This window comes from Rhagoletis pomonella, unplaced genomic scaffold, assembly GCF_013731165.1.
Source record: "Rhagoletis pomonella isolate Grant_MI unplaced genomic scaffold, Rhpom_1.0 Rhpom_scaffold_00009, whole genome shotgun sequence".
Taxonomy (NCBI): Eukaryota; Metazoa; Arthropoda; class Insecta; order Diptera; family Tephritidae; genus Rhagoletis; species Rhagoletis pomonella.
Genome location: NW_023458563.1, coordinates 35,477,577 through 35,487,714, shown reverse-complemented (window position 1 = coordinate 35,487,714; position 10,138 = coordinate 35,477,577). Strand labels below are relative to the sequence as shown.

The following is a 10,138-nucleotide window of genomic DNA, read 5'->3' as shown; positions in this document are numbered from 1 at the left end:
ATTGCACTTCGAAATTACGCTTCGAAGAAGTCTTCGCAAACGAGGAATCCAGAACTTATGCCGTATCTGACAAATCGTTGCCTCGCTATTTTGGTGCATCACCTTGTCATGGATATCGGCGAGCATAAGCTTAGTACACGCGTGGCTACTTGGGAGTATTATTGGACGTTTCATCTTGTAGGGCATCCAGCTTCCGGAGTCTAGTCGCCCGCGGACACGAAGTATACCATTTTCGTCGACATAAGCAGAGAGTGAATACAACTCGCTGTTTCTTGGAACCGAAGCCCCTCTATGAAGGATTTGGAGTTCATTGGCGAATTGGCTCTGTTGAGCTTGTCGGCACATAAAGTTTTCAGCCGCGTTCAGCTCGTCCACCGAGAGACCATATTTCGCTGAAAGCGTTTTATTCCCTGGCCCTTCCCTGCAACGGCTCACGAAACACATCACCCAGGCAACGAATCTCTTCAGCTTGGTAAATGAGGAGAATCTGGAAAGTCTATCAGATTCGCCTTATGGGTAACCAATACCAGTCGGAAACGAAGCTCTTCCTCATCCTCGCACGTGTCAACCACAGTATTTCTCGGCCACATGTGTTCCTCCTGAGTAAGAAATTTCGAACCTGCGAACCATCGGGATGATCGAGCCCAATCAGTACAGAAGGCGCGACATCTTTGTATGGCTGCATTGGCAATTTCCCTCAATGGCGTGCAACGTCAGGAATGTCACGTTCGCGGACCGTTTGTGTAGGTAACATAAGGTTGGCGATCCCGTGTACGTTGCGAAGCGTATGGCGTTTATTCATTCCCTCTCCGCTGACCTCGGTATCGACTATGGCAACCGCTTGCCTGGCGGCCTTTCCGCCAAACCATTGAATGTCTACGTCCTGGCACTGACCGCCGACGCCCAGCTCTTCCGTCACCGCGTGGTCCATCATAGTAATTGATGACCCTTCGTCCAGAAGTGCATATGTATAAACACTCTTTTTGGATCCATATAGAGTAATAGGCAGCACTCGGAAGAGTATGTCGCTGTTGAGCGCGGACGAGCAATTCAATACCAGATTATTGTTTTTCACCTCAGGTGACGTTACTATTGGCTTGCGAGTCGACTCAGTAGAATCCTTTGAGGTGAGTAATCGAGTCGGAGGAGAAGCCTCGATTCCATGCAATAATTGATGGTGGTTTCTCAGACATCCGTCGACCTGACATGCCTTACGGCGGCGACATTCTCGAGTAGCATGCCCGGTTTTTAAACAGCTGAAGCAGAGTCAAAGCTGTTTGGTCTTATTCCACCTCTCCAAAATAGAGGTATCTTTAAATCGTTGACATTCCGAGACGTTGTGGTCGTCTTAACATAATGAGCATTTGGCTTGCTCATGAGTTGCGGTGTGTAATACCGCACGGCGTTTCGGATCCTGAACTTCGGGATCCATGACTATCTGGACGTAATTTGAAACATCGGTCAACCATGAGTTGCAAGTTACGATGGTTGGGTATGGCCTTACAGTAACCGCATAACGTGCCCACTCCAGGCATCTCGTAAGAGGAAGCTTCGACACGAGCTCCTCGAGGAGAGGAGGGTTCGCTAAATGTCTCTGTTCCCCCATTGATTGCAGAAATATTGTCAGATTGTTAGTGAAGGTAGCAAATTGCACGATTTTTCCAGTTGCTCCCTCTGGAACGTTTGGCGTATCTCGGACCTGCTTCATTTGGCTACGTATTAGTTGCTTTGGTCGTCCGAATCGGAAGCGAATTTGTTCCATAACGGCACTGACGTTAATCGGGTGAATCAATAACGCTTTGACGGCATCTCGTGCTGCACCTTGAAGGCATTTATTTAGTCGCTGATTGTTTTCAAAGTTTGAGTATCTATAAACATCATCATGTTGTGGCCGGGGATCATGTTAAGCTGCTGCGGCGGTAAGGTGTGATGCGGCGTCGCGGACGTAGCTTGACGTCGCCCTACAACTCCTGCCAGTTGTTGTTGCAGCTCGGTAATCCGTTGTGGTAGAGCGGATACAGAGTAGTTGTATGTGGCGATCGCTGGCGCGTATGCGGGAGATAGCGAGGCGACGACTTGCGATGGCATATGCGCACTGTAAGGAATAGCGCTCGATGCTGTAGGCCCATAAGACAATGGCAGCAGGGTACTGGAAGTAACTGGCTTATAAGCATCCGTAACTGGCGGCTAACAAGTTATTGGCGGTACAGCGGGTACTGCCGTTGGTGCCGGTATACTGGACGGCGGATAGGGCTTTATGGCTGGCGAACCGCCGGACACATCCGTGATATAGGCAGTAGGTGGCGGACCTGACGGCATTACTGTTCTAGATGGTGCAACTGGCGAAAATATTTGCGTGTGAGTATTGGAAGATACAAAGGTAGCAGCTGGATCATGACCATAAAGTGCTGTATTGCAAGACGCGGCTGGCATATACACATAGCGCGGAGGACCAGGCGGTACTGCTGGAATATAACTACAAGACATGACAGGCGGCTCCATTGGAGCGTGAGTATTTGAGGGTACGAACATGGCGGCTGCACCCTGACCATAAGACATCGCAGCACTAGGTGGAACTGGCATATACATTGTAGCCGGCGGGCCAGGTGGTACTGCAGGCGTGTGACTATCGCGCGGCGGAAAGTTTGTGCTGGCTGATATGTAGGTTGCCTCTATTAGCGCATGGGTATTGAATGGGGCGGATGTTGCAGGAGCATAACCATAAAGTGCCATAATGCTCGGCGCGGCTGGCTTATAAGCGACGGGCATTGGCGCAGGCAGTACTGGAGACGTGTGACTATAGGGCGGTGGAATGCACGTATTGGCTGACGTGCACATAAAAGGCGAATAATCGGTCGTTATGGATCTGGTGTACATATTGTCCGATGCACCAGTGGCCAGTGACATGTCAGACGACGTAATGCCGGTCACAAGTGGCATATAAGTAATGGGGGACGTATCAGGCAGTAATACAGGCGTAGTAGTAGTAAGCGGCATGTCATGAGCCGCTGTTGTATGAGTAACTGACGATATAGTATCAATAGTAGCAGGCAAATAAGTGTTCGACGGCAAAGTGTCGACGGCGGTTGACGAATTGGCACTGGACGACAAAGTGAAAGTGGTCGTAGTCGAGTGATCTAGAACTCCGGTGTCTAGAGAATCCGTGTTAGGCGGCGATGTGATTGCCAGACATCTCGGAGCATCCTCAGGCTGGCTGCCTGCTCCTGGCTGGAAACGGAGGATACGGCGAGGTGTTTGGTGAATCATATTTTCGCAGGACTTAGCTGCAAGCGAAGCTGCGAAATAAAAATGTTGCTGGCCCTCGCAGAAATGAAAGAAATAGAACGTACAATGTTGTCTCTTGTTTATTTCTAAAGATATGAATAAAGTAATGCATTAATAAAGCAATTTATAAAATGGAAAAAACTTACCGCAGTTTCCACTGCTGCTTGGGTTGAATATCTTTTTTGTTTGGAATCAGTGCTGTCAATCGTCAATCCAAGCCAAGGAGAAACTACGGGGTTACCATGTGCTATATTGCAAACAAAGTTGCACGAATAATGAAAGGGCCCTGTTTCATAACAAGAGGTATTTGAGGAACGATACGGAATTATTTGTGGAGATTTATGTTAGTAATACTTTATTGTAAGAGAAAAAAGGAAGTTAGTGGAAAAGAGAACCTTTCTTGTAGTTGAAAATGGTCTTGCAATTACGTATAAAGATAAAATGTTCAAGATCTGGCCTCTGTGTGACATGATGATTCAGAGTTTTTGTCAAAAGCGTCAGGTAGTTTCTGAAGTAATTTTCTAGAACTGTATATATATGTACTGGTACCGCCGCTGTGGTGTAGCGGTAAGCAGTGCGCGCTTCCAATCCGCAGAGCCTGGGTTTAAGTTTTGATCAAAGCAACATCGCAAAAAATTTAGAAGAAGGGGTTTCCTTAACAGTGGTCGCCCCTCGGCAGGCAATGGCAAACTTCCGAGTGTATTTCTGCTATGAAAACCAGCTTCTCATAAAAATACAATCGCTGTTCGGAGTCAGCGTAAAACTTTTTGTGTGACATCAAGCCGCACGCCACAAATCGGAGGAGAAGCTCGTCCAAACACTAGCATATGTGTAAGCGCCAATCTATTATTATTATTATTGTATATATATTTATTTCTTACGACATTTCGATTACATTTTGCTACTAAAACTGGGTGATAGCAAGTTCTGAAGGTTATTACTAAGTCTGATATATATTGTTGAAAAATCATTGGAAGCTCATAGGATCATCTTGGATATAGAGTTGTCAAATCGCTGTTATCAAACATTTGAGGTGTTTATATTCGTAGCAAGAAATGGTGGTGAGTTATTAATCTCCACGTACATGCTTGATATGAGTATATCTAAGCGGTGGAGTCGACATATTTTGTCGAGCGAAGATTTTTTTCGACCAATTAGCTGTTAGAGGACACATTGTTCGCAAAAAAGCCACCCATCCGGTTCTATCGTAGCATATCCAAACCCAAGGCATAACGGACATAACCCAGGCAAGTTTTTCAAGCAGCTAAACTGTGTTTTGTATCATGAGGTTATAATATGGCAATGTACAGGATGCAAAAAAACCTTATGCCTCGTCAATTAATGTTTTAAAAATTAGCACGCGTAAGTGCCGCTGTACTAAAAAAGTACAACTTTTAAGCTTTTTTCGTTAATTTTAATTCCTAAGTTTGTTTAAAATAGTTTTTGCTGGCTGATAAATAAAATTAGATATAATAAAATTTCAACCGTTTTTGTTTGGGCGTAAATGATGCGTAAAAACATCATAACCCCAGTAAACAGCTGTTTGTGGAACGTGGCGTTGCCGGACTTGCACTTCACGATTTTATGAAATTATGCCGAATTCGTGGTTAACATTCGTGTATAATTCAATGCATGAAATGGTGTGTATGCAGCCAATTTCAACCCAGTAGCTCGTTTCTGTAACTTTTCTCTACCGATTATTTCTCTATTAGTAGAGAATATACGTCATTCTCTACTACTCATTAGCAGTAGAGAGCAGGGCGGCGAATTCATATCTCAATTCGCCTAAGCATATACATAGTAGTTGTAGCACGCAATATTGATGGATCACGATCAATATCGCAAAATTTATAAAAAGTTGGAAATAGGGATCGCGGATCGCAAAACCGTCAATAAATATTGAACGTGTAGCATTTTCAATTGTACTCTCATAATGCGAACATAGAAAACGTATTCGCATTGCCTTTGTTGTTGTTGTTGTTGTTGTAGCGGCTTCAACAAACCCACCCACATCGGCTAATATCTCAGTCGTTGTCGTCAAGTTCCACTAACGGCAGCCCTAAGAAGCGTGCAGCTTCAATAGGGTTGGTCCACATGGACTAAGGCGTTAGGGTTGACGTGTGCGTAGAATACGAAAAGATGTTTCGAGTCATGAGGGTCTCTCCACATGCCGGACACTAATTTCGCACATCTGCGTTTAGTCTGCTCAGGTATGAGTTTAACCTGCTGCAGTAGCCATAGCGAAGATGGGATATTGTGGTTCTTGTCTCCCGAGGCAGATGAAGCTCCGTTTCGTTAATTTCCGGTGGTTGTGGGTCTAGAACGGCATTCACAGGTCTGGAGTCTACATAACTCGAGACTGACTCCCTGTGAATTCCGTTCAGGCCCTGTCGATATGCTTACGGGTTCAGAGACTGCTTAATGAACCTCTGGACTTCGTCCGTCAGTTCGTAGAGATGCCTCCTGACGTGCATGGGCGAGGGCTCATATGCAAGCAGTTGTCTATTTGGATGACCACCTCTGTGGTTTCCAACCAGAAACTGCTTGCAGAGCATTGTGTTATGCTCCTTAACGGGAAGCATTTTCGCCTCGTCGTGCAGGTGGTATTCTGGCGACATCAGAAGGCATCCAGTCGCTGTCCTAAGTGCAGCATTGCCTTCGTTCTCGGTGCTTAAAACCCTTCAAAGCAAATTGAAAGTGAAAGTGAAAAAAAAAATTGTAAAGGATTATCCGTAAATTATTCGTACAAAATAAAAACGTTTTCTTGCGCCTTAATAAGCGTGCAGCACAAAAATTATACAAATACTGACGCGATAAATATTGAACATGTAGCATTCGTGCGCCATCCATCAATCCATCAATATAGATCGCGATCCAAATATCGTGATAATTATTGACCGTGTGACAGGGCCCAATAACTTTTTTGGGTTACCGCGAGAGGGCACCACGATTACGACAGTACAGTACACATCACAAAACTGAAAACCGGAGGGCGAGGAAACTCAGTTTACGAGTAATTTGTTGTTAAAGTTGAAAATTTTACCTAACAAAATGTACGGTAACAAGCCATTTCAAACAAATACAAGTGTGCAGAACACACACATTAAGCTCTTTGAACGTTTATCTATTTTATATATTATTAATTTTATTGTTTAATGATGTGGAACACCGTTACAAATTTGTTTATTTTCCATTAGAGCACCGAAATAGTAGCTGCGTTCCAGCAGCGGTACGATTTGCAAGATTTTACAGGAGCTGTTCCCGCACGACACCTTACATAAGGTTTATTAATGGCGAAAACAGCTGTTCCTGTAAATCCTGCACAACCTGCTAGTCGTACTACTGCTGGAACGCAACTAGTATGTATTTTTGTATGTATGGGCAATGGCCGCGCCAGTAAACAAACTGAGCCATGATAAAAAGATTGCAAGGTAAATTCATTCTCTCACTTCGTCGGCCATGATTTTTTCTGACATTTGCCAGCATTTTAAAATCATATAAAATTGAGAATAAAAATATGAAATTGTTGCTGTTGTTGTTGTTGTAGCGTCTACAACAACCCCGCCCAGATCAGTTGATATCTCAGTCGTTGTCGTCAAGTTCCACTAACGGCAGCCCTAAGAAGCGTGCAGCCTCTACTGGGTCGGTTTACAGGGACAAAGCCGTTAGTATTGTCGGGTTTTCCGGGCATGCGAAGAGATGTTTCGAGTCGTGAGGGGTCTCTCCGCATGCCGGACACTAATTTGGCACATCTGCGTTTAGTCTGCTCAGGTATGAGTTTAATCTGCTGCAGTAGCCAGAGCGAAATTGGGCTATTGTGGTTCTTGTCTCCCGAGGCAGATGAAGCTCCGTCACGTCAATTTCCGGTGGTTAAGTGCCTAGAACGGCATTCACAGGTCTAGAGTCTACATAACTCGAGACTGAGTCCCTGTGAATGCATTTCAGGGCCTGTCGGTATGCTGACGGGTCCAGAGGCTGCTTAATGACCCTCTGGACTTCGTCCGTCAGTCCATATAGATGCCTCCTGACGTGCCTAGGCGAGGGCTGCTCTGCAAGCATCTGTCTGTTTGGGTGGCCACATCTGTGGCTCCTAACCAGAAACTACTTGCAGACCATTATGTTATGCTCCTTGATTGGGAGCATTTTCGTCGCTCTATATCTTCTAGTAGCGTGGAATGGCAAACAGTGTGAAACGCCTTTGACAAGTCCAACGCTACTAGAATCGTTCTCTCACAGGGACGGTTTCGGTTAAGGCCACGAGTTATCTGAGTGTTTATGGCGTTAAGTGCTGTTGTTGTACTGTGCACTTTACGGAAACCATGCTGATGCTTCGGTGGAGTCAGGTGGTTTGTGAAGTACGGGAGTAGCAAGTCCTCGAGTGTCTTCGCTACCGGGGAAAGGAGTGTTATCGGACTATAGTTGGCAGGTTTCCCCGGTTTGAGCAGTGGGACCACTCTCCCCACCTTCCAGATGTCTGGCAATGCTGCTACATAAGCCAAATAAAAATTAAGCAAATGACCAAATATCTGATTTGCCACTTGATGACAAATGACAGTGACAAATATACAAATATTGTTGAGCGGTATTGCCTTCGTGCTTGTGAACATTTGTATTTTCCAATTTTGGCAAAATTTTAATATTTAATATAATATTCGTATCCGAAAACTACCGAAAAATGTCACGTTATTTGAAAACAATAATTTTAAAATATTTGCTTAAACTGAACATTTGAAACATGTACATATATGTATTCGACTGTAGCTGAGTGTGCAGAGAAGTGTGCGACTATTTTTAAGATTTCATGAGGTCCCAGGTTCTTATGCCGGAAGACGAACATATTAAAAAGTATTTATAAAAGCATAATTAATTTCTGAGTATAATTAACTATAAAAGCATATGTGAAGTTCAGAATGAGAAATTTCAGAAAACCAACCGGAAAAGTATTCGTTTCACAACCCTTCGTGGCACTTTACTATTCACCTTTCTTTCAGTTTTCGGATCTCTTTCCGCAGTTTTTGCTGGCTATACACATATACATACATGCATATCGTCGTATAAAGTACAAAACCGTGTATCGTCATTCTGCAAAATCGCGTAACTGACATTTGCTTCCAAAAATTGGATTTGCTTACAGAAGCTGTTGGCTAAATCCTTATCCATTCGCCCTGAAATATACTATCCAGAAATGCGATGGCTTTATAAAAAAGAGAACCATTTTGAAATATGAGTGTTTTTACTCTCTAGAAAATAATTTTTGCAACCTCACGTACGCGGTTTTGCCTTTCTGTTGATACGCGGTTTTGTACGTTATACGACGATATACAGATTATTAAAGACGACCTAAATTACACTGTGTGACAAAAAAAATTTATATAGTTTTTTCGAGGTTCACACTTGTTGTAGGTCTATTCAAGCAGTAAAATCTGGATACTCAGAATTTTAAATACACCTTCAAAATCTGGCTTAAGGTCAAAAACCGCGTTTACTTGCTCGCAACTTTATTTCTGTTTACCCGGTGAAAAATACGTATATATGTATGTGATTCAAGATAAGACATTTCGCTTTACTTAAGAAATGGCAAAGGAATCAGTGATCGGACTCAAAAAAAATTGTGTGGTGGAATTTGGAAAAAAATGTGGTAGATTTCAAAAAAATGTGGCAGATCTCAGGTTTTGGATCAAACTTTGTACAAAAATTAAAAAATATTTGCAAGGTTTCACCTAAATTGCAAACATTTCAATTAGAATCTAAAACAAAATTAATTTTAGTTTAATAGAGTGCAAGATTGAAGTTGATAAAAATTGCGTTGAGTTTTGGCAATTTTTTTCCTTGACAGTTTCGAACATATTTTGAAAGATTTCTGCAACCTTGCGGAGTGCTGCCAGCTTTTCTTTTTATCACATCACGATGTAGCGAACAAATGTGGCTCGTTCCAGAAATGCTACTTGGGATTTGCCGATTTTGACAATTCTCAAGTAAAAGTAAACAACGCTTTAGAAATTTTAGATGCACTGAAATTTGCTAATCCTTTCACAAAAATCGCCGGTTTTTATCATTTTCGTTATTAATTCTTTTTATAAATCATATATTTTGCAATTTAACACAATAAAACCACGTTTGATGTCGAAAAATTTAATATTGAGAAAATTTAATATTTTACAGTTTATTTTATCCTCCCATTCTGCCTGTTGTTAGTGTTTAGTGTTGGACAATGTTTGCTCTTAAAATTAAGAAAATTATGTTGAGCAAAAATAAAACTACTAAAAAACGCGAATATGTGGTAGACTTCATACATACATAGGGTGGCCATTCTCAAGACAAATTACCATTTATAAATAGTTGTAAACAACGAAATGTTTTCTCTTAAATGGCATATGTAAGTATTTTTCATCGGGCAAACAGAAAAAAAGTTACGAGCAAGTATATGCTTCAACCTATGAAAACGCGTTTTTTACCTTCAGCCCATATTTTGAGGGTGTATTCAAAATTCTGAGTACCTGTGCGTATATATTATTTTTGTTTATTTCACTTCAAATCTCACGAAATCATAAATGCAAAAGTATGGTTGACACCGGATCAACTGTTTAAGTATTTATGACCAAATGGTTAAATCGTGTGAATGAATTTGGACAATATTTGTCACTTTACTGCTGTGCGCAAATGTGTGCCAAATCATTTGGATCTTTGGCAGCCAAATCGTCTGATCGCAAGACAAATCATTTGTACATCGCTATCCAAATGCGCAAATGTGGACAAATCTAAATTTGGCATTTTGTGTACAAATGTACAAATCGTGTGATCCCTGCTTTAGAATATATGTATGTTAGGGTTTCTAATTCTCCAACAGGTTCTC

At 42.4% G+C, this 10,138-nt stretch overlaps 1 protein-coding gene across 1 annotated transcript; it reads right to left on the bottom strand.

Annotated features, from left to right (window-relative positions):
- Positions 1–2,187: 2,187 nt before the first annotated feature.
- On the bottom strand, positions 2,188–3,267 carry LOC118745498 (extensin-like). The gene has a single exon (XM_036478946.1). The coding sequence runs from the start codon at positions 3,265–3,267 to the stop codon at positions 2,188–2,190; it is 1,080 nt and encodes a 359-aa protein (XP_036334839.1).
- Positions 3,268–10,138: the final 6,871 nt, after the last annotated feature.